Source organism: Dromaius novaehollandiae, chromosome 2, assembly GCF_036370855.1.
Source record: "Dromaius novaehollandiae isolate bDroNov1 chromosome 2, bDroNov1.hap1, whole genome shotgun sequence".
Classification (NCBI taxonomy): domain Eukaryota; kingdom Metazoa; phylum Chordata; class Aves; order Casuariiformes; family Dromaiidae; genus Dromaius; species Dromaius novaehollandiae.
In genome coordinates, this window is record NC_088099.1 from 38,150,775 (window position 1) to 38,175,928 (window position 25,154).

Below are 25,154 nucleotides of genomic sequence, written 5' to 3' on the forward strand. Positions count from 1 at the left end.
GGAAAACTGTCTCATGCTGTTTGTTTATGTATGGTTTTCCAGTCGTAAGTTGTATATTGTCTGCAACTTTTAAAATACGTAATTTTTTGTTCAAAGTTTATATTGCTAGTTCTAAAAGACTGTTACGGCTTTTTAAATCTTCTTGGCTTCTCATCTCATCTTTTTTGTAAAAAAAAAAAAAAAAAGTCAATAGCATTTCTGCATATATTTTTGACTTTTGTCTGTGTTAATGATTATGCTTTCTAGCATATGGTCTTTGCCTTAAGACAGGGAAACTGCCCATCTCCCCTTCTTCCTGCCACTTTTTTTTTCTTTTGTAACAACTTGACTATCAAGGCTGTTGTAATTTCTGATATCTATGCTGAAAGTTAAGATACATGGGAGCACATTCCCTAGCATCACAGAGTTAGTGTCCTATTAGGAACTGATTGTACTACGCTCTGGCATAGCTTATCTTTTGTTTATGGCACTAGGGACAAATGCTTTGGCTTATACATTTACAGCTTTTGAAGACTACAGATTTTGTGGGGGAATATCCTTCTGACTGTAACCTAGTGATGTGGTGGAGGCACTTAGTCCATGGAGCATCTTTTGGGAATTATACAGACATGGATCGACTCTGAGCAGTAGTTCATGGAGGAAGCAAACAAATCGGATACTAGAATTTCTGTCCTACCTCCAGGTGTCTGATGCTGCCACTGCAGAGAAATGAGCACAGCATGATGGAAACATGTTATCTTCCAGATCTGGGGTGACCAGGCCAGTTACTCCAGAGCTTGTCTATGAGGAAGAAGGCTTTTCTTTTTTTTGTAGACCAATCTGAGGTATTTCCCTCAGCCTTCTGATGCCATAGTACATGAAGGTACCCATTCCAGTGCAGCAGCAACTTGCCAGCCTTGCCTGGAAATTGGATACCCTTGATTGCTTTAGTTCCGTGGCAAACTAGTTTAGTAGTGAAATTGCACTGTCGCCCTGGTGGTTATGAATGTAGGTACTGCTGTTTATTATACTGTTTAGCTGTAGATTGTCAGCAAGGACTAGGTGCATGAGGAGAGAAGCCTGAGGAGGTTTGACGTTTATTTACTGGAAGAACCTGAAACTCTGTTTGCTCCCACTGCTGTGGCCAGCAGTAGTACATGCTGTAGTATGCCGTAGTGTTTGGGCCTTTCTCTTTTGCTGTGACCTTTGATGCTGTACCAGCCAACTTGGGCCATGTAGAAAATGCAGCTGTGCTCTCAACAATTGTAGGGTAGAAGTGAAGTGTGCATTTGGATGCCTTAATGCAAATTGCTGCCGTCTCCTGAATTGTTTGGATGGCAGCTGTCTAAATGATGTTGGTCTGCCCTAGTCTGCGCAATGTCTGCAGACATTTTGTATCAACTGGGTCCTGGTTACTGACAGATTCCAGAGCTGATTTGCACAACAGGAACGTTTCCACTTGTCAATGTGAACCCAGTTTGGAGAGAGACAAGGGAGACGAGGGATTCCATATATGCTCACATTTATGCTACATGTGTCAACTTTAATGAGTAATTGAGTGCTAGTGTATATGTGCTGTGGAATGTAATGCAGAGGGGTAGCAGAGATTTCAAGTTCCTGCTTGGTTTGTTTTGCGTTTGTGTATGTTTTTAATTCTCAGACATGTAGTCCGCTCCTCTGTGAAGGATATTTTGTATCTGGTGAACTGTGTATTTTGTTGATCAAGGTTTGAATTGTATGCTTAAATATCAGTGTAAATGTAACTGACTGCTAAATTTGAGGGTATAGGGTGCCTTTTTGATGCCTTTTTATTGGATTGTATAGATCTGCTCTTTCCAAAACGCTTAATTCTTGTAACTTTCTTTTTCCTACATTTGGGAAAACAGCAGGTATACTAGTGTATAAAGCCCACAAACACATGTAAGCAAAAGTTTCACAACCAGTTTTTCAGATCTGCCTTCTATTACTGAGAGGTATGAGGCCCAGTCAGGCAAATACAGCACAAGCTAAAGCTTGTGAAACTAAAATAAATGAGACTGTTGTGGATGGGGGTGTTCGTGCAAAAGAGAGAGAAAGAAAGAGAGAAACAGAGAGATTACAGGCATGTTTTTAATATTTGTGATGCCTACTGGCTAATGCATGTCTCATTTCCCCTTTTCTTCCCCCCTTTTGTGGTAAATTTGGTGCAGCACTGAATAGTGAAGCAATGTTTTTATCTCTGAAATATAGACGTGTCTAAGGGAATCATCTACATTTTTCATATTCGAAGATATAAGGGGTAGGTAAAGGAACAGGACTTAAATGTTTAACCTAATTAAGTGGCAGAAGTAGGTATTGCATGTGTGTGTCTATCTGTGCCTGTGCTGCAATATTCATTGCCAAGATGCAGCCTGTAACATTGCAGAGAAGCATGTTCAAATGTCAAAGCCAGCCTTGATTTCCAGAAGCCTTTTCCAGGCCTCTTTGCTTTGCTTCCATACCAACAGGAGTTTCCTCAACTGGGTACCTTGTTTGCATGTCCACTATTCTTCTCTGTCTTTGGCAATATTGAGGTGCTTGGGCACCTAGGTATGGCTCGCTCTTTGGATCTCAAAGTGCATGTAAAAAGAGTTAATTTATTGCTGTATGAATGAATGAATGAATGAATGGCTTTATTACTTCTTCCTCACTAGGCCACAATTTTATATGCCATCCTTTCTCAGCAATCTGAAGAGATCAGCTAAATGTTTAGCAAGACAGTAACTGATAACATCATGGTAATTTTTTTCCCTGTTAATGGACACTAAAACTTTATATTCGTTTTTATAACTTGAAAATGGTACTGCCTGCCTGCCAGCAGTACAATGTTGAAGAGAGGGATAATTCACAAGTCTCTTTAAGTCTCAGTTCATGGATGTTTTTTTAGCAAGGACATAACAATTCTGGGAGTCTCCTCCAAATGGTAAGATAGCAATGGGCAGGCCAGTGGATGCACTACTTCCATTTATGCAAAAGATATGTGTGTGTGTATATATTTTTTTATATATCTCTCTCTATATAAAATACATATTTTATATACATATACATACATACCTATGTATAAACCTTTTTTTTAAAAGAGCATGATGACTGAACAACGTTAAGGGAGAGGAAAGCTCAGTTAGAGCTGAATTTGCAAATCTCTTCTACTAACTCAACTAACCAGGCTACTAGAATTCCTGCTCAGTGCTAGGCATACACAGTTCTCCTAGGAGTGAGGAAGGGTTCACAAGCCCAATGGCTAGCTGCTGATGTATTGTTTGGCTGTTAGCTGCAGACATCCTTCCCATAATCTTCCACCTCTGAACAAACACCTGATAGGAAAGACCAGAAAAACTCTTTCAGTTTTGACTTTGCTTTTGACAGAATCCATGATCTAAATCTGTGGGAAGTGTGAATGCTCAATAGGACTTTGCCATAGCAGGGTGTGATGGCAATCAAAGGAATCAATCTAATGAGTAGTGAGTCTTCTACTGTGAGAATGTTAAATTCAGATCTCAAGAGATACAGTTGTCATAAATAATGCATTATAAAGAAAAGCAACCAGAACAAGAAAAAATACCATGACTTGGTCAGCAAGTCTTGATTCTCCCTGATCACCTGTATTTCAGTTTGTAATGCTGATTTAGTGATTTAGGCAGATGAAGATATCCTCCTGAATTCAGTTTGTTCACACTGTTGCTTTTTTAAATCCTAGAATTGTATTCTGTCTGTGGCTATAAATTTGCAGTACTTGTTGATTTGAAATGGAGTTTAGATGTGCAAACAAGTAGTTCCAAGTTTCATGAAGGTACAGGTTTGTATAGGTCCTTAAGTAATGGGATCCTGATTAGAATGTCTCATCACAAGGCGCTACAAAACTGTAGTAATTAAGATTTTCTAATTAAAAAAAATCTGAAATGCAAATGATACTTACCAATATACAATAAAATATTCCAAATTGTCTGGTCCAGCAACGCATCTCTGTGAAGAGGGGAAGGTGCTGCTGTTACTTTTTTTTAATCTTACCCTAATCAACAGTGCAACATAAAGCATTTTCAGGCTGTTAAATTTGTGTCCAGTACTTTAAGATTTCCTGGCATCTCAGTGGTTCACAACTCCTGGATTGGTTGGTAGGTTCAGTCGGTTCACTGGGACAAGTGTTTAACCCAATAACATACAAGTCTGGCCTCCAATATAAACAATTTAAGCTGTTGCCCGAAATAATGCATTTCAATCTTTGCCTCCATTTTTTCATTTTTTTCATCTAAATTTCTCAAAGGACTAGATTAAACAAAAAAAAGTTTATTGCATTTCATATTCACTATCTAAAAGAAAAGAATTCCTGTGCATGCTCCAAAAGCTGGAAAAGAAATTACCATTTTGGAAATACTGACATTTACTATTTTTAGAAAGCAGACATACTGCATATGGGAAAGTATGTGAAAGTACATTTAGCATGAAGCTGTGTAAACCGTAAGATCTTAGAGACTCATAATCTCAAAAAGATGAGAGTTAAAGTATTTATAGATACTGTTAGAATCTATAATTTATCACTCCCTGAAATCTTACTGTTTGCCTTTAGTTGCTTATGCCTTTCTCTGTAACTTCTTTCCTTTATACTATCAGAGTCTTCTCTGTTCTTCAGCATGCCTTAATTCTTTTTACATGTGCTATTAATATAGTTACATTGCCTTAGGCCTCAAATTTACAACCCAATCATTTCAAGACCCAGTTGAAGGTTTACCCTCCTTTGTTTTAAAAGTTCCCATGGACTTAGTTATGCAAGACTACTTCAAAACCTTTTTTCTGTGTTTCCCTTGAGATTTTCTTTTCCTAATATTGGCCCTGTTTCCGTTGTTAACAATGTTTCGCTATTTTTGGGATGCATGAAATTTATATGGAAGAAAACCATTTAAAGCGGCTCTCAAATTTCATTCAAATCTGTATTTTCTCTAGTTAAAATATTCCTCCAATCTTATTTCTAAAATATTTGTGTACTCTTTTTGAGTTTTTTAATACCTAGTGCCTGACTATCTGCTCTGTTATACTGTTTTTTACCATTCTAAATTCCTGATGCAAAATGATCTCCAGAGACTCACATTTTTTTTTCCTGATATATTCCTGATATAGGTGAAAGAGGAGGAGGAGGAGATCAGAGTAGTGAACAGCTCATTCTGAAATGAGATATGACCAAACTGGGGGGATCTTATCAATGTGTATAAGTATCTGAAGGGAGAGTGTAGAGAGGATGGGGCCAGACTCTTTTCAGCGGTGCCCAGCGATAGGACGAGAGGCAACGGGCACAGACTGAAACACAGGAAGGTCCATCTGAGCATGAGGAAAAACTTCTTTACTGTGAGGGTGACTGAGCACTGGAACAGCTTGCCCAGAGAGGTTGTGAAGTCTCCTTCTTTGGAGATATTCAAAAGCATCTGGACACAATCCTGGGCAGCATGCTCTAGGTCACTCTGCTTGAGCAGGAGGGTTAGACTAGGTGATCTCCAGAGGTCCCTTCCAACCTCAACGCTTCTGTGATTCTGTGAACCGTGGAAGAACTTTATGCTTGAAAATGTTCATGTTCTTTTTTGTTTTTTACAGAACTCATAGTATTATACTTCTGCAATTCTGTTCTATGTTGTTCTGTGACAACTTGTGGGCTTCCTGTTGCTAAATTGCAAAGCCCCGTCTTGGGAAAGTAAGAAGTAACGAGAATATTATCCTTCTTCAGAAAAGTGTGTTCCATTCATGTGTGTCTCCCTTAGTCCTTTGTAATAAGTTTTTGTATGCTTATCTAGGAAAACCCTCGGTCTGATTTGTGCATTCAAGATGAATGCTCTGTAATGAAACTGTGCTCCCTGAAGCCATTGATTCTTAAGAGTTCTGCCATTAAAAATGACTATATCTAATTTTTAGACTCAAAGTAAAATTCAGGCAGTTTAAGGTTTCTTAAAATCAAAAGTTATTTAACTCTCACTAAAGCACAAAATATTTAGAAAATATTTCTAATATAAGCATAGAATTCTAATGCCAATTGAGTGCATGCAAGCACACAACAGGCTTTTCTTTGGAGATACTTACCTTGCAAAGATTAATATGCATGCTTAACTTTGTATGCTGTGAGCTTCATCCAAAGTTCACAGAAGTCACTGGGGCACTAACTTGTAATGGCAGCTTTTAACTGAAAGCCCATGTTTTGTTTGCCTGCTTCCTTACCTGCAAGCCTTTGATAATAAATGAAGCTGATACGATCATTGAGTCATCACAAGATGGTCTTTCCTTGAAGCCTGCACCTAACTGTTGTGCCTGGCTATGTTGCTATTATGTATTATAGTCTGCCCATGGCAACTGGGTAATGCATTGGTCTCCAGTCCTTCCTAGAAAGGAAAAGCATTCTGCAAGAGCAGCTGGGATTTTTAGACCGCCAGTGCTTGTCACCATCAGTGCGTGCAGCTGAGCTGTAGCTGTCCTGCATCCTGCTGTTCCATGCTTGTGGAGCTGTTTCTCAGGACACACTAGGTCTTCTCTCTGGCTTGACTGCCACTGGCAGTGTGGTTGCATACTGAGAGTCTTCCTCTTAACTTTAATGGGTTCTAGGTCAGGGCTGTGAAGTGTCCCAATGTCTTAGAATTTCCTCATGCTCTACAAATTAAGCATGTGCATAATGCTACGCTGGGCTTTAATCAGGGTGCTTTACTGCACAGACAATTAGAAGCAAAAGCAGCAATGTTATAACTAGTCTGCTGTTATACAGGTCACTGGTAGAAGATAATAGCCAAGGATATATTTTTTGCTGGTGCATGCAAGTAATTTTCATTAGTACTGGAATGGGGTGTTTGGAGAGAGAAGGCAAAGACAATATAAACAATCAGATGCAATATGGATAGCATGCACTGTGTTTTCATTTTGTGCAGAGTATAGCGTCTTTGTATTTCAGTTGTAATGCTCTTTGAAAGAACTACTACCAGTACGGAGATCATCTGAGATTAACTCTGTAAAACTGTATTACCGTAGAAAGGGATCGTCCCTGTGACAGAGAAGTATTCTCGGAAATATTACAAGAGACTAAATTTGAATAACTTGCCTCATTTTTGTCTTGACAAAATGGTTTTACCTTTTGAACCTGGTGTTTGTTTATTCTGTCTGCATGTTGCTATCTTCTTGGGTTTTGATAAATCTCCAGCATGGGAGAATGAGAAATTAATGTGTTTCACTTCATCTTCTCCCTGAGGTCATAAGTGAAGGAAGAATAAAATTTCTAGGCTGAAAGGAATTTCATTAAAAGAGGACCTAGTTAACCTGCTGCAGGTTATTATTTCTAATATCTGCCTTGGTGTGATTTCATGAATTTTGCATCTGTGTGCTGTTTGATATGGGGGTGGAAGATTGAGCAAACTTAAAATAGTAGTACTGTGTCACAGTACTGAGTGAAGACATAGTAAAACTTACTGAGGGGGAAGGGATGAGAGAGAGAAAATAGTACATTATTCTGTGCCCTGGATTTGCTCATGTAATTCCATTATTTGATATTTACTTGCCCTGGGTGAGAATTCATAAACGGGGAAGCACAGAGAATTTGTGACTATGTGCATGCAATTTTACTGGCAGAGTATTTGTTTGGTGACTGCCCTTATATCCACTGTACCATGATGTCCATGTTGCTATGATAATGTGTTTTTTGCCCTTTCAGGAATGAAAAATAGATTTGCTTTTCTATTAAGTTTCCAGATCGGTGACAAAATTATGTTGAAAGTTGTAGTTTTTCCTGTCTTATCCACTGTAGAAGCTTTCCCTTTTTGCTGACATACATAAGCAATGGGTGCTTGATTTGTACCTAAGTTATATTTGGCAGTAATTAAAGTGCGGTTGTCACTAATGGTTGTTTGTTAATACTTTTCCCTACTGTGAAAAAAAGACCTTACTTAATGCCATTTTGTTTTGTTGGCATTTCCACTTTGTTACAGGAGGCCTGAGAAAAATGCAGCTGATGATGTCTCTCTTACTTGAGTGCTGTGCTGTGGTCTACAGAAATCGCAAAACTGGATTACTTTTATTTTTTTGTTTTGTTCTTATATCCACCAAAACATGCCAGAACACACAAAATCGGATGTAGGCCTTTGTCTAAAGGGCTCAGAAGGAACACACAGGTGCCGCTAGCCCAACATGCAGTATATTTAAACTCAGGCCTGTTCTAAGTGATACTTTTATAAACCAGAACCTTTAAAAATGAAATGGAGAATTGTCTTTAAAACAGCCACATGGCTCTACATAATAAACTGTGGTAGGGCTCAGCACTTTAATTGGCTAATTAAGCACTTGCTGCATTGAGAAGAATGCTTTTGGAACACACCTGAATTTGTAACAAAACTCATTCTGTGCTTTTACTGTGCAGAAAGGACAGTACTGTGCAGAGGCACATCTGGGAGTGGCTGGGCGAATGTGAAGAGAAGCTTTTGCAATTGCTTAAAAAGAAGTTTAAAGTTTATTTTTTGAGTAATGCAGTTTAAGGAGGGAGCTCAGCAAGTTCTGAGCTAAACAGGTTTTCCCATTGGTTTACTGAACCTGAAAGAGACACTGATATATAGGAAGCTTGTCTTGCAAGTTCCAGTTCTTGGCTTTCCCAAGGTACAAGTGTCATAACATGCACTTCTTACTAAATAAGACCACCGTCTGCAGACACCTCCCTGTGGAATTCCTAAGGCATCCTGCAGAAAAGTGTACTTTCGTGTACATCTTCCTTAAAAATAAAGCTTTATCACCTAATCATTTTGCTAAACCCCCCCTGTTCTTTGTAAAATTCATGAAATAGAAAACAAAATCTGAATAAATGATAACCTGCTGAGCCACTTACATTCGCTGTTGTAAATGAAGCTCTAACTTTGTTTTTTATCTCCAACAGACAAACAACAGAAAGGTGAATTTGCCTTAGAGGGCTACACCATCAGAATGAATAATAGCCTTCGGAAGGATGCAAAGAAAGATTGCTGTTTTGAAATCTCTGCTCCTGATAAGCGCATTTATCAGGTTGGACTTTTTATGTGGACTTGAAATTAAATTGATAAAGCCGTTACAATTCCAGTTACTGAATTAACATTTCAGTAAAACAACTTTCAGTGACACCTTAATGAAAAAAAGAAACCCTCGCTTGCTTATACTGTATATTCATATATTAGGAAAAATAATCTGATTTAAAATATATATGTATGTGTTTAAATATTATCTTTTTGGACAAGAACAAGGAAATCTATCATCTTTATCTATTGGTCATTTCAATGTTGGTATTTTAATATCTATTATATAGTATAGTATGTCTGCATGATTTCTTGGATGAATTAGATAGAAAAACTTAAACAAAATATATATCAGTGTTAAATACAAATTGTATTGGACATAGCTTTGCAAGGAAAATCTAGGTAAAAGCACATATCAGCTGTGCAATTCAGAGATCTATCAGCTAGACATCAATATGGAATGTAAGTTTAATAAGTTTTAAATATCTGAGATTGCAGTTGAAAGCCAGTTAATTAAGCTGTCAGGTAGTGTGTTGGAGTCTGACAAGAACATTTTTAAGAAAACTGTACCCAGCAGTCTAAAGAAATTCATGGGTGTCTTCTAATTGTCAAGGGCAAATTTTGTTCATCAGTTCTGGCTTTGACATTGATGAAGAGAAGCAGCTTTTTTCTGCACAGCTGCCAGCTGCTGATCAGATTTTCAAATCCATCATCCTCTCCTTCAATTACGTAAATTTGTCAAAATTAGCCGTACATTATAAGAAGCATCCTTGCAAGAAAAGTACCAGAAGACATGAAAAGAATTACTAATGGTTCCTTGAGGAAGTGACAAGAATGCTAGAATCCTTCTATTGCTAATAAAATTATAGTTGCATTTTTATCATGACTACTACTACTCATTAATAAATGTTTAATAGTTTACAGCTGCCACTCCCAAAGAAGCAGAGGAATGGGTACAGCAAGTCAAATTTGTAATTCAAGGTAAGACAGTTAGTGAAGCAGTAGTCTTCAGGATCAGTACTGCTTAGTGATGGTTGTTCTGTCCGTTAACAGATCCGTCACATTTGTACGTTTAGTATTCTTACTTGTCTAAGTTTTGAATCGCAGGTCCTAGTTCTCGATCATGTTGTAACTTTTACATGACTTTCCTTGTTTTGCAAGATTTTTACTTCTTTCCAAATATACTATTTGGCTTGAAAGCCCTCCCTGATGAACACTGGAAGGAAATAAGCAGAATATACTGTAAACACCAGCTTGCAGAAAATAAAATTAAATGTTCGAGATCTGGTGAGATCTGAGAGTCATTTAATTTGCAAGAGCTATATGTAAAACTATTTATTGATTTTTTTCAATTGTAAATACTGTGTTTTCATTTTGCATAAATTTCTGTTCAGGCTTTCTTTTCTAGTAAATGTTAACTTTTTAAACTGCTATTATATAGACATGGAATCTAATACTATTCCTGAGGAGGAGGCAGAGGAAGAAGAATATGATGATGTTGCACAAATGAGCAGTGAACCAATAGATGACAGTATTTATGAAGAACTTCCAGGTATTGTTGAGATTTTTTTTTTTAATATGTGCCTTGTGATAATTTCTTCTCCACTTCCAGCTTGATAACTATGAGTGGCTAAAAGTAAGTGGGCAAAGTAGCCTGATGAATAAGATGCATTCAAATTTCAAGTTTTGCTATAACATTGAAAGAAAATGTGTCTTTAACCAGGCCTGAGTGAGAACAGTTCAGTTTTCTTGAGCAGGGGCATCAAAACTGTGCAGAAAGTGTAGAAGTGGTCTCATGGGACTTTTGGCTCATTAACATTGTCACTGGTACGTAATTTTTTTTAATTAAAAAATTGACTTGCCTTACAGCTTTTTCCGCCAACTTGCCCATTGTTTTTTTTCTTTATTCATTTTGGCATTTGTATTAAGCAGAAGTTGTCTGTCACTTCAGACGTCATCAGCTACTGCCTAATACATGGTCTTATAATCCTGCAACAAAGCATCGTGTTGGTTTGGAAGGGCTCCAGAGATGAACCATAAATAAAGGCAACAGGAGGATTGTCATTATTTTGTTTCATATCTTCCAGAATGACTATGATTATATAGCAGCTTCTTACTGTGGGCTTTTTGATATGGTCAAATGATTATACCCCTAGATGACCAAGAGCATATTTCAGATAGCAAAACAAAAAAAAGGAGAGCTTGCCAAAAGCTGTTGGAGTTGATTATAGACATTCAGATAGTGGGAGGAAGGCTTTCGTTCTTGCTTATATTTTAATAAGATAGGTAAAAATGAACTATCTGGTTACCATAAATCGAAAAATGACACGTAAGGATGATATGACAATAAATAACAATTTTGTACAAAATAATATTCTGTGTCTCTTGCTGTTTGGGGCAGTGCAACTATCAGCAATAGCTCGAGAGGAAAAATCACAGCATGCGGTGCTGACTAACCGTATGCATCTGTTACGTTGAATGTTTTATCCATTGGAAAAAAACTTTTTAAAGTATGCCTTAGTTTTAATTTTAGGGTCATTTCAGTGAACTAAAGGAGCACATAACATGAGTAGCTGATGAAAATGATTATCTTAATTATAGGAGGACTCATTGGTTTAAGAGCTGGTCAGCCTATATAGCTGGAGAGGGTTGTTTTTTCCATTCTTTGAGTTGTGCCTAGACTAGTCCAGCACAGAGGCACATGTTATGCTGAAATTGAGTGCAGTATGCCGTACATGCTGAAAAACTCTTCTGCAATGACTATAAGATTTGCATTACAGGGCTAAACCTTATAGTTGAAGGGAGGCAGCCAAAGCCTATTGCAATGCTTTTTGGATGCTCAGGCTCTTAAAGGAGAAGATCTTGTATGCTTGCGTATTCTTTAACGAACCTCTAGATGTGTCCTGGGATAAATTACTCTTTCCTGAGCTTCACTTGATCACAGCTGTTCATTTAAATCTCCAACAGTAAGTAGATCTGTAGCAGCAACACATGGAATATTGGTTGAAGGACAAGCATTAAAATACTTAACTTTGAGCTTTATCTTCAGAGAGCTGCAGACTTGAGATTCTGCAACAGTTTAGAGTATTTTCACATTTATCCCACTTTGATATCAGTTTTCCAGGAACTCTTGTCTCCTAATGTGGCAAATAAATCCGAAAGGTAATAGAAGAGCTGTCAGAGAGAAACAGTAGCCCTTCTGTTATTCAAGAAATCTAGTTTCAGTTTTTTGTTAAATAACATTGTTTCCCTATGATCTTGGAATGGTGCTTCAGCCTCATGTTGTGAAGAAGGGATTATCCTTCGCTTATTTTATGCTTTATCCATCTTGTCTGTCTGAACTGTAAACTTTTCAGGAAGGACCATCTTACCTTGCGCAATGCAGTCCATATAATAATATTGTGTTTGATATTTGAGTAAAGAATGTTTGTATAAGAAGGTGGATTTAAAAAGAGGATATGAGAATTTTTGCATAGTTTTGAAAATAAGGATTCTGAGAAAACTGTAGCAGTAATCAGCACTGGCTGGTGCTGTGTTCACTAGCTATCACACTGCTTTGCTTTTTTTCTCTTGTGGCAGGAGACAGTATAGAAAAACAAATTTTCCAGCCAGGAACTGAATAGCTTCAAACCAGTATCCAGAATGGTAACAGTCTATTAGCCCATTCAAAGCTTAGATTTTAGTGGTATTAAATGTGTGTTGTCTGCTGCCAGGAGGAATAGTTTGGTAGTGGGAGTGGATACAAGAAAGTGTGAGAGAATTAATCTCTTGATCTATTAAGTCACCTTCTTCTTTAATAGCACATACAAATTCACATTTACCACAGAAGCATCATTTCCATGTTCTCAGCACTAGGAAGAGAGTTTAGTAAGTACTGTGGTTATTCAGGTAGAGTCAAAAACATCAGAACTGCCAAAGATTTCCCAGGCTGGAAACCTTCCTTTCAAGATTCTTCAGGAAAGGAAAGTTTAACTGTTTTCAGCAAACTAAGCTGGTCTTTGTTTTTTTTTTTTTTTTTTTTTTAACAAAAAGAAATAACAAGGGAAAAACTTGGTCTAGCAGAAATAAAAATATTGTCAATGAAGACCCATTTTTTTTTTTTAAGTAGCTATTCATTTTCTACCTTAAACTTTATTTAGTTTCGACATGACAAGTACGTATTGCAGTCTACAGCTGGCTATTATAAGCATAGATGATTCCTTAGTTGTAACATAAAATAGCTTTTAAACAATTGTGCGTGTGTGTGTGTGTGTGTAAAGCTATTTGGCTGCACAGAATCCTTAGCTTAGTGATGTGTTAAACAATGGAGTTGTCTTTGTCAGAAAGGGAGATATTGTCAGCTTTAAATATTGTCGTCTGTTACAGTCCTTGGAGAAAAAATTTCTGGACCAACCTGGGGTTTCAGTTACAGGATTTTAAATGGCTTCTGTATTTTCCTTCAAGCGTTCTTGTCTGTATGGACCATGTACCCAAATTTGTAATACTAACTACTGCCTGCTACCTTGGTTCTTTCTGCAACCTCAGTATAGTTTGTGTACTCTCTACTGCAGTCTTACACAACAGGAGAAAAGAGATCTTAGTCTAAGTTAATGTATTTATCTTAATTTTCAATCTTATGTTTTCTCTTTTTGTTCTGTTCCCTTTCTGCTCTGCACACTGGCGTTACAGCAGTAGTTTCCACCCTCTGTACCCTACTTCCATTAAAATGATTCTAAAGACAAGATTTGATTCTTACTTTGGTGCCTCTCAGCTGGTACAGTGTGGGTGAAAAGCTGCCCTTACAGAATAGGTACGGTTGGAAATCCCTAAGTGATGTGATGTGACTTAATGCTGGCATACCTGGCTTTGTCCCATTTATTCTCAGCCTGTCCATAGTACAGGGAACTCCTGAATGAGTGAGAAGTCAGGATGGGGCTGAAATTCACTGCTGTAATTATCACCAGCCAGGGGAGCTGTTGTGGAGAACAAAGCCAACCTATCTAACTTGCAGCAGTTTTTAGTTTGCTGTAAATTAATTTTTGGGTTTGATCCAATCTCCAGTTGGCCCAAGAGTCCTGGGAATGGAAGACTTGCCTTTATCTTTTGATCCCCACTGTCAGTCCTGTGCCAAACAGTTTGGTCAAGCCCAGGTATCTGGCTAATAAATCCATTTTGGATTTTTTGTGTAGCTGGGAGCTTAGATGTCTTTTGTAACTGGGGCAGAGCTCAGGGAATGGTAAGAAATGTTTGCAAGTTTTATGCAACAGTAAGTGTGCTTCCCAAAGAAACACTTCTGTGTGTGTGTGCACGCGCTGTCTGTTGGCTTATTGTAGGCAAACTCTTCAAAGATTTTTTTAAAATTATACTGATCTTGTTTTAGAACTTATTTCTGACATTGTGTATGAAGGTAGGGAATTATCAGCCTATCTCTTACTCATAGTTGTCTCTTTAAGCAGCATTGTTGTCTTAAGTGGGGTTTGAGTGTAAATTTGGTCTGTCATTCAGGAACACAGAGCCGTGCCCCTTAGAGCATTTTTATATTTCTGTTCTCTAAGCGCAGTGTCAGATGCACTGATTATTTGGTGCTAAAAGTGAGGCTTACACAGCAATGTGTTAATGAAAGTGTCTTTTCAGAAGACCTTTGCTTATTTTGGAGTTTTCAGGATATCACGGTGAGGGTCCAGGTGCCCGGTATAGGGTTTGGTGTCGAGCAGTCCCAGTTGTGGATTACAGCTGTAAAATCAGCTCCTAAAATATATAATGAAGGAACTGCTATAATGAAGGAATTGTTAATTGATCAGCGTGGATCAGAGCAGTAGGTTTAAGTCAGCAGAGATGCAGGTGATCATGGAATCTGAGATGTTATTTGTGAACACTGCTCCGTATATTTTATATCCTGATATTGTCCAAATTCCTCTCAACGCTTGTTGTTTGCTGCAAATAAATATGAAATTCTTCTTTACTTCTTGTTCATAGAGGTTGTATGTAGTGCTGACGTGCTATTGAATTTTTAGGCACAGAAAGAATTCTAACTGCCTTTTATTAGTAAATGAAGTGGTTTCTGAATATAAATTGTAAATCAGCTTATAAGGGTCTGGAATATTTAGAGCCAAAAAGACCAGATATAAGATCAGCTTTCTTGAGGGTAGTACTGAAGATGAGTTTCCAAAATAGTTACTGAAAGTGTTTTGAACAACTTCAGTTAAAGCATCTGGCAGATTCAAGTACATAGCAAAGGCTTTTCCCTCCTGCTTTTAAAGTAGTTGGGATAGATAGGTCATTCTTCAAAACCATTTTTTTCAAAGGTTGGATCTCAGTGTTATTAAGAATTTAATATTTTTCACTTGTTTAGCCATTGCATTATTTTAATATATGGGAAATTTTTGCCAGCAGTATCTTACTGACAGGTGGATACCGAAAAAAGACTTTGCTGTAAATCTGAAGTAATTCAAACAATACAAGAGCAGTGAAAAGCAGATGTAAACTCTTTGTCAGGGAAGGATGTCAGAGAATAGTAAGGATTTTTTTTTGTCTAAAATGTGAGGTTTTGTTGTGTTGATCACTGGGATTTGAGGTCTACTAAATGTCTTTGATTATTTGCCAGACATGGAGACCATTGAAATATGACCTCTTTCAACTGTGTATCACTGAACCCCAACTTATGTGATGAATTGGAGCTGTCTCTCTGAATTCTCTGACACTTTGGGTTTTGAGGCAGTACTTCTATGGGATTTATATGTAACATGAAGTGTCCTTCAGCTAATATTAGATGTTTATAAACATGAGACGTGAGTTATGAATTCAGGTAACTTCTTGTATTTAAACACAGTGCATGCAGAAGATGGTTTGGAACATGATACCTGGACCTCAGCCTTTGCCACAAGAGTTTGAGCTTGATCTTCAGTTAATGTAATCCTACATCTAAAAACGGATCCTTTTCTTTGCGTTGATGTTAGGTGGAAGTGTCAGTGATGGAAGAAGAGGTAATCTGGTGCAGCTGAAAAGAATGAGATTCCCCTGAGTGGGAAGTGGCAAGTCTTTGAGGGGAAAAAAGAGTGTTCACAGGCTCTTCTGTGTTCCTTATAAATTGGTGGTCTGTGGCAAACAGGTGGCCCATGGCTATTAGGAAGTCTGCTGTCTGTGATGCAATCAGAAAGGAGAAAAAAAAAGTTGTAAAAAGACATTATCACCTCATCATGCACATTGACAAATATTCAAGCAAGGAAGCTGATAAAAATGGAATAATACCAGTAAATATTCAAATTTAGTCTGATTTGCATTTGGAGGACATATTTGCTGATTGGACTTACTTCTTTGTGGGATTTTATACTGAGAAGTATTCTCAAAAAGGAGTATTCTGTATCTAAAAATACACTTCTGCAGAAGATGTAAGATAAACTGCATATAGGCTTTGCTCACTAAGCTTTGTTTTTGACTTTGTATACTTTTATCCTGGACACATGGCTAGTGTAACTGTTGTTGTCCACTACTATTTATAATGACCCATTTGCAATGAAAAAGAATCAGATCTTTCATTTATCCAAAATTGTGCACATCTAATTTGTTGGATTTGCTTTTCATTGTTTACTTCGTCAGTATTCTCTGATGCTCTAAGTAGCCTTATTTTTGTTTTCTCTTCCATTTTTGAGGCAGATATCTTGCTTATTCTAACCCTATGTTTTCAGAATTTCAAAGATATCTTTCTTCTATATTCCAGTTTTGTAGTGGTGGAAAGGAACGGGTCTTCATCAGCGGGAAAATTCAAAGCAGTTAATTGCAGTAGCTACAATAAATGGAAAATGTGTGTTATTAAATTGAGGTATTTATTCTCCTCTTGTTGAATTGCATGCAAGACTCTGCAGGTGTCAGAGTTCCCAAATGAAGAAAATAATAGTATCCTTCCTGAACTTACCAACTGCTATAACAAATCAAGTGAGTTCGTGTTGGAAAGCTAATGTTTATCAAAGTCATAGGTTGTCAAAGGCTGAATTTTATTTCTGTATTTCAGAGTTAATAAAAGAAAAAGAAGAGAAATTCTCTAAAGCCCATTCAGACCAAAAAAACCAATCCCCAAACAAAAATAAAACTCCTAAGAATGGATTGTTAAATCTGCATTGTCTGTTGGCATTTTGAAGTTTGTTTACTTAAAATTAGAGGCATCCTCTAGCCAGTATAAAAGGAAGTATTTTTAATCCTGGCATTTTATGTTTAAAAATTCTTTCAAAAACTAATTAGCACACATCTCACTGAAAGGAATTTACTTATTGAAATAAAGTATTTTATTGCAAGTACTGATCAATCATTTTTATACTGGTTTTTGTGCACCAGCATTAAACAACTTTTGACACTATTGATTTGTAAAAACCAATCTGATGTGAACAGTATGTGACAGAAGTTGTTTGTTATTAAGAGATAGAATCCCGTCTCTGAAGAGCTTGTCATCCCGGAGAGACAAAATCACACAAAGTAATTTTACTTGTATCATAGCTTTTTCACTGTTGACTACATTTTTGACAGCTAGCTTCATGTTAAGTATGAACAACGCTTTGTTTATGCATGCATATCTTCAGTGGGTTATGGACCCAAAGTTTTTCCTTATGAAAGCGAAGTAGTTTTCTTTGGTAGTGCTGACTTTATCTAATTAAGAAGCAGTGCGGTAATGCTAATGCAAAGCATTCAGAAGAAATGTCTCAGTATGTGAGATAGTTTATTAACCATAAAAACTGAGGAATTGTAGTTTAGTAGGTTCACAGCAAAATGTCAATTGTATTATGTATGTTTATGAAAATAGAAATTTTGGGCTTGCTCTACTGCTTGGGTATAACCATGATGAATGCTATACAGATAGATCAAGGAACCTTTCCTTCTTGCATTTGTGATGAATGGCTGCGTATCAGGCTGTTAAAACCATTAGGTAAAGTTTTTTTGAGAAACAAGAGCAGTCCAAGGCTATATGGTGCCTCAAGCTATGGCTTCTCAACTTTTCTGGTTTCCACACGGTAGCTATTAAAAAACTGTAATTTATACAACTGGTTCTCAAATAAGACCCAGCAAGGTGGGATTTAAAAGCTGACTTAGTTACTCTTAGTGAGACACAAATCTCTTGATTTTTTTCAACCTAAAGAAAGGCATCAGCACAAATTGCTCTGTACATGTCTTTTCCTCTTGGTGTGCTTTTTATCTGCTACCCACTTTCCTTCCTCCCTCTTCAAAACAGAGAAATTAGCTGAGGAAAATATTTTCAATTAACAAGAGCTTTGTGAGCTGTGCTGGCTATATCGATATATGTGTGTCTTGTGTGTGTTTAGTGTACTGTATTTGCAATGGATGTAATGTTTAGTTTGCAAGCGTACAAGGAAGACAACAGCAGAAAAGGCTGCTTGTTTGTCTTGGCTTCTGCTTCCTGGCCTGGGTAATGCTCTTTGAAAGAAGAGGGTTGGCTGTCTGCAGGAGAGGAAAATGGTCAGCGGGGTGCAGCTCCGAAGCTGCAGGCAGGGCCAGGCAGAGGGGGCAAGACGTAGCAGGCTTCCTCTGCCCAGGGGTGGACAGGAGCAAGCTCCAGGGGAGCACAGGGTGCAGGTGCACAGGGGGGACCTTCAGCAGCCAAGGAAAGGACATTTTTTTAAGAACACAGAAGAAACTGAGGAGAGTGTATTGTAAGTTTGTGAAAGCTGGGCTGGACAGCAAAGTCACAGAAAGTTTTCTCACTCAGAAACGACACAGATGGCACAGGGGAGACATTTTTATTCCACTCCATTTTACCTAGCAGATCTTAATTCTCTTGGTGTTTAAAAAAAAAACAAAACAAAACAATGCAGTTTGCGTTCTACTGAAAGCTAGGTTAAGTTCCTGGAAACTTTCAATATCTTTAAGGAAAAGACTCTTCCATCTTCAGTTTTTGCTGGGTTGTTGTCTGAGGACAGTCTGTGGTGATTATACTGTCCTTGAATATTGAAGGCAACAATAAGTAAAATTGGGGATTAAAGGAAGGAATCTCATTTTCAAAATAAAGCCATTGTCTGGGGAAGAGCCTCAGGAGCCCAGCATGAGCGTCTTCCTTCTGACATCCCAAAATATATTAGCTGAATCTATACTTGCTTTCATACCTATGTGTCTCAAATTTATTTCCTAAAAAGTGAGACATCTCCATTGCTAAGGAGTGAACAGTGGTTTCAGATCATTCAACGAATGACATTTCAATATAGATACAATTTTATCATAGGTTCCATAAGGTTCTGAAGTCTCGGTTCCTGGGTTAAATCACCTCACTGAGGCCTAGTAAATGGTTGTTCCTGAACTTCATTTGGGACTGTCGTGTCTCTGGCATGAGGCCTGGGACAATCCAAAATATCATCTGAGGAGAATTCAAGTAATCTGGGACTGCGGAGGCCCTGAGTTTCTCTGAGCCCCAGCTGCATGCCAGTCCTGCAATAAAATGGTGAGATGCCTGGGGAGCAGTTGTCATCTCCTGCTTATGAACTATTTCCAGATCCCTGCTGTCCTCCCTCATCTCTGAAGTGTATTGCGGTACATGGCACGTGGGGCTAGTAAGATCGGACATACAAAGTTGCTGACCCCACTCTGGGCCTAACACATGAGAGCAAGAGAATAGCACAGTATTCGTAGAGATATTTGTTAATATTTGTGGAAATAAATGCGGAAATGTTACCCAAAATATTGTATGTATAGACAGTCTGTGTTGCAGCTATAATTTTCTGCTTATTTCTGATTTTACTTGATTTTTGTTTACTAGTGAGTCATAACAAGAATATTTTACAGTTGCTGTATTTCATCATTTAAGCTGGAGAAAAGATTTCGCGGTTGACATAATTTAATTTGATGGCATGGGCCGTAAACAGTGAAAAGGGGCAGTGGTGTGGGTTTGTTACTTTTCATGAAAGTACCCAAAGGGTGAAAGCGGCTGACTGGTTTTTTGTTTTTTTGGTTTTTGTTTTTTTGGTCGGTGTGTAGTTAATGATCAACACAGCGAATGCAAAAATGTCAGTTGGTTGAACGTTTTTAAAGGAGTTATAAGAGAAGCATCTGGGAGCCAGACTTTTCCTGTGGAAACATGCCAACAACTGTATTGTGTTTCCTTTCACTAAAGTGAACTATGCTGAAATGCCTTGTCTCCTGTCCCTCTTTTCAGTAAACTCATTTCTGGAATCAGACTATAAATTTGAATACTTTAACCCTGCAGATTATTAAGGGATATTATGTGGTTTAAACAAGATGCTTTCTTCATGATTCTGTGTATGTAAATATTATGTCAAGTCACATTTGTCACAATTAGGGATATGTAGTTTTCAGAAATGTCTTTTAAATTTAAATCTTGCTGCTGATCAACGAGTATGGGAAACTTTACTTGACATGTAAAGACTTTTTTCTTCTGTGTTATATAAATTCAAGCCCGAGAAATATAACCTCTGTACATGGTTGTCAAATAACACTATAGTACAGAGTTATACAGTATAGATTAGTTAATTGAATATTAGATTGCTAGATGTATTTACATAGAGAACTATTTATATTTTCTATGTAGATTTTAATAGCCATCACATTTATTTTAGCAAAACATTTTACTCATAAGGTTTATAAAATGTCATGTTGAACACTTAAACTATTTACATAACTAAGAGCTATTATGGGTTGAGAGAACAAACAAATTTATATTAGTTACAGTGAATTCACATAAATCTTTATAATGTTTATATATGAGAATGGACTTATGCACATGCCACACGTATTTAGGCAGGCAATCTCTAGCGCAGATTCCTGTGAACCTACAATGCAACCGTGGAATGAGTTTTGGAAACATTGTTTGTTTTGCCCCTTTGAGTGACTAATTTGCATTCTGCCGAATAATTACAACTACCTTTTTTGTTTGGGGGGAGGCGGGAGCATTTTTTATTAACCAGATAAATAATTAGATGAACCTGTAGAAACATTAAGCCTCACAAGCTTTGCTTTATATTCTTGAGGCCTGTTTGGAACAGTGTTTGAAAATATTTTATTCCTCCTTTAGATGTTCAAGTGTGGATTTAGGTTCATAACTTTTAACTCAATGAGCAAAAATGTTAGTCCTTTGTATTTGTAATTTTAATTATCTCTGTATGTCTCAAAGAGAGGAACTAGAAAATTTCCATTTAAATTCCTCAGCTTTGCATTTGTTTGATTATAGATTATAATACTTTTTTCTGTGGTGAATTATTTTTTTAAAGCATGTCTATTTCCCTCAATTTTTATTTTTTTGAGATGCCTGTTGCCTGGACTATTGTATGTCAAATTTGAGGCTTCAAGAACATTTTAGAAGTGTAGCTTCCATCAAATGGAAGCTAGCATGAAACCTTACCTTCAGAGATGCTGCTATTCTGTTGTGGAAGTTTAGTTATCTAATCTCTCAATCAAAAAGTATAGGTAACATTTTCAAAAGGGTCTAGTCAAACTTAAAGACTTTGTAGGAGTTGGGTTCTGAAGTCACTTATGACATTGTTTGATGGCCCATCAAATAATTTCTTGTTTTCTGAATCTAACAGAGTCTGACCAGTTCACTCAGTATGTGGGATCAGCCAGTTCTGAGAGACTTGATTTCCAAAAACAAATCATGGAAAAGTGAATTCAGTTGTAAATACCTATTCTCTGTGTATATAAAAACAGGAAAAGAATGAATGGTTTTCTAGAAGTGAATCTCTGTATAATTTCTTATATTTTCTTTTATAATTATTGCAAGTATATCCATGATTTAACTTCCTTGTGATGACCTTTATCTTTTCTCTTGAGAAGAATTACTATTATCAGGTCTTTCTCCATGAGGAAATAAAAAGGTCAGTGCAAAATCCATCCCTTATTTCTATGCAGTGCACATTGCTCTTTGGCATATTTGTATTGAATTTTATTAATAATAATTAGATCATTTTGTCTAAGAAATTTTAGCATTACAAAATTAGACAGTTGAGATGGTCTTTCCCTGCCTTTCCCTACTTCCTCTCCTTCCAAGCTTGCTATTGGTGTAGCTAAGGATTTACATAGTTCTACTGCTAATCCTGTCAGGCTAACATTTTTTTTTCTTTCTTGTTTCTTTCTTAACCCTAAATTGACAAGCCTTTAATTCTTCTGCATCTATGTCTGTCCTTTTTTTTTTTTTTTTTTTTTAAGTGCCTATATTTTAAATAGAGTTTTTAAAATTACATGTTTTTTGGAAGGCTGGTGCTAGGAACTGAACTAAGTTGATTTAGCTGTCACTCAAAACCCTATTGAAGATTGCTGATTTGCAAGGAGAGCCCCAAGCAGGAAGGAGAGAGCTCAAAGCAGGAAGCTGAGTTCATGAAATCCTAATATATTCATAATTAAAACCAGGAATTGCCTATGCCTCTGTGGATCATTCTGTTGCCCTAATGAATATATACTGTTCTGTTATTCAGGTGGCTAAGCATGTTTTTCCTCCCATTGTGCTACTTTGCTCTTAAAGCCTGCGGGGCTTTATGAAGCCCTGGAAACAGCAACTTTCATGCTAACCAGCAACCTCTGTGTGAGACAAATGGATAAAACTGATGAGATCTGAAGATGATATAGTCATTATACAGATTGGTTGTGACTACTGAATGGGGCGCAGGTAGAAAAGCAGGGGGACTGAGACGCTTGCTACTGGGGGAGGAGGGGTAAGTGTTTAAAGGAAAGGGAGGGAAGGTGCTGACATCTATTCAGGTCTCAACAAGCATGGAAAGGTAAGTAAAGCAGTGCATGCTCCCAGATTTCCTGAAAACTTTGTAAAATTATGCACAATAGAGTGAGAAGATCCAGCTGTTTGTATAAAGACAGAAATAACATTTAATGCTGCACTACTTTGCAGCAACTGTGAAAGACCTTGCCAGTAATGCTGAATTTTTTTCTCTTGTGTGATAGCAACTGTTTTTCTTCCAGAGAGAGAGAGATGTGTTCTTTGATCACTTAATCATCATACTTTTATGCTCTAAAACATTATAAGAAATACTTTCTAGTAGAAAAAGCTTTTGCTCCTTGCTTTTCCAATAAGCTAGTGAATGGTTATATAGTATCTACCTGCTTTTGAAAACATCATTTTTCTTCATTGCCCTAGTTAGTATCCTTCATGCTGATGGGTACCTGTATGATAATACAGGAGAAATGGAGTGTCTTTCCTCTTTCACAAATGTATTTAGAAAGAGACTTTTTCCCTACTCATTTTTCTAACCTTACGCATTTCTCTCTACTGTTTCACTCTGTGATTATTTTCATAGCAGTAGTTGCATGGTGCAAATAACATTCTTCTACAGAAGAGTAGGGAATTGTAGTCTAAAGTGTGTGGCCGGAAGTCTTGTATTTATCCCTAGTGGGATTGGGATTTTTTTTGATTTACCTAGTTCTTTAGCTGAGCTAATGTTGTATTTCTGAAATGTTTTCCTTAGGAAGGGAATGTTAGATCTGCTTTTTGGTTTTGATTATGCCAAACTGTAACATATACTTGGGTTCATTAGATGCTGTCCCAGGAAGGCTGTTTTACAAGAGAGAACCTTTTGCAGACTATCTAGAAATGACGTTCCAAGACCCCAATATTACTGCCTCTCCCTCTCACCTTCTTTTCCTGAAGCAGAGAGCCTCAGTTAATTTTTACCAAAATCCACTATTATTTTTTTTCCTCTCTGGGAACCATGGAGTAACTTTTTCAAGGTCTTCTCAACAGGAGGCAGCGCTTTATCTTTAGCTGAGCTGGCCATTTTGGTTATTCAGACTACCTATGGAATTGGGAGTAGTGGTGGTGCACAGTACTGTCATTTCAAGATATGAGAAATGCAATTGGGGAAAAACGAAACAAAAACAACCCCAAACCCATTAATAATGAAGGATTTCTGAAAGAATTCAGGAAACCTCACGTCTGGAGTCTTGGCAAGATCTGAACAAAACTGAGTCGTTTGAGCTAATCCTGTTCTCTAAAATCATTATCTCCAGCTGTGTCAGAGATGAGCTATCAACATGCAGGGTTCCTTATAAACTACTGCTGCTTAGCTTAGATTTTCTTAGAGCAGTCTGGAGAACCAAGAGACCAAATATGGTTGTTTGCTAGACACTTGATCTAAGTTTTAGAATTAGACACAGGGGTTTAGACGAGGCAGTTTCCAGAGATCCTTTCCAACCCACAGTGTTTCATGATTCTAACTTTGTAAAGCCAATGCTGCTTGTTCCCGGCCATTGGGATCAGTACATTGTCAACAGTAATAACAGAGTTCTCTTACTCTGTGCTGGTCTAACAGAGCTGTGCATACACTCAACCTTGCTATCTCTGGAATTTAAGTAGTGGCTGTTTCTAAGACCTGATTAAAACTTGGACAAAATGTCTTAGTTGGTGTTTCATCAAATTTAGCTAGTAGTGTATTTGAAATCTTTTGCCTCCCTCTTCAAATTGTTCTTGGATCACATGTGTTGGAAGGGGTTGGGGCTGGGAATTGGCATGGGTTCTGTCCTCAACTAAAAGTAAAGCAGCTCAGTACACAGAATATTGTTCATAAAAACATTTCTATTTTCATATTATTCATAACCTGGAGATCTCTGTTTATTCTGTATTGTCTGCTTCCTGTCATATTTCTGAGTGTGGTGGTGACCATTTACTCAAAAGCAGCTTCCACATCTGCTAATAATTTGATGTCACCATCTTTCCAATCCCTGTATCTGTTTGGCCCATTTCTGTCCCCATCTTCACTGTCTCTGTTGTAGAAATTGGAGCCTTTCACTCAAGCTTGTCATGCAGGAATATGACTTCTCTGTTTGAGCTGTTGGGTGGTAACTGCTTGACTTAGAAATGGGAATAATCTCCTCTCTAAATAGCAACCAGCTTGCTTCGCGCTTCTGTCACCCTCTTGGAGGCTTTTTCATCTCCATACTACGCACCCTGATACAGTCAGATGGACCTTTAACAAGACAGTTCCCCTCCACCCCAACCCATCTCACACTACGGCTAGTGCATAGCACCTTCAGCAGCCTTTTCCACGCTGTTTCATTTGCTTAGAGTGTACCAGGAATGAAGCAGGCTACAGGGAATGCAGGCTGAAATGTCAAGAAGTTGTTGATAAATCATCCAGTAATCTACCATGTCCAGGAGGAAAAGGGCAAGATTGGAAAAGAGCAGATCTGTGGGTATATTTGGAAGATTATCAAAGCTAGAGTTTTGCTACTTGG

At 37.5% G+C, this 25,154-nt stretch overlaps 1 protein-coding gene across 1 annotated transcript in view; it reads left to right on the top strand.

The window, feature by feature from the left end:
- The window catches only part of SKAP2 (src kinase associated phosphoprotein 2), a 122,565-nt gene that overhangs the window by 72,938 nt on the left and 24,473 nt on the right, over window positions 1–25,154 (top strand). The window contains exons 7-9 of the mRNA XM_064506275.1: window positions 8,876–9,000; window positions 9,905–9,968; window positions 10,429–10,539. Of these exons, the coding sequence (XP_064362345.1) occupies window positions 8,876–9,000; window positions 9,905–9,968; window positions 10,429–10,539 (300 nt within the window). The remainder of the gene's footprint in view (window positions 1–8,875; window positions 9,001–9,904; window positions 9,969–10,428; window positions 10,540–25,154) is intronic.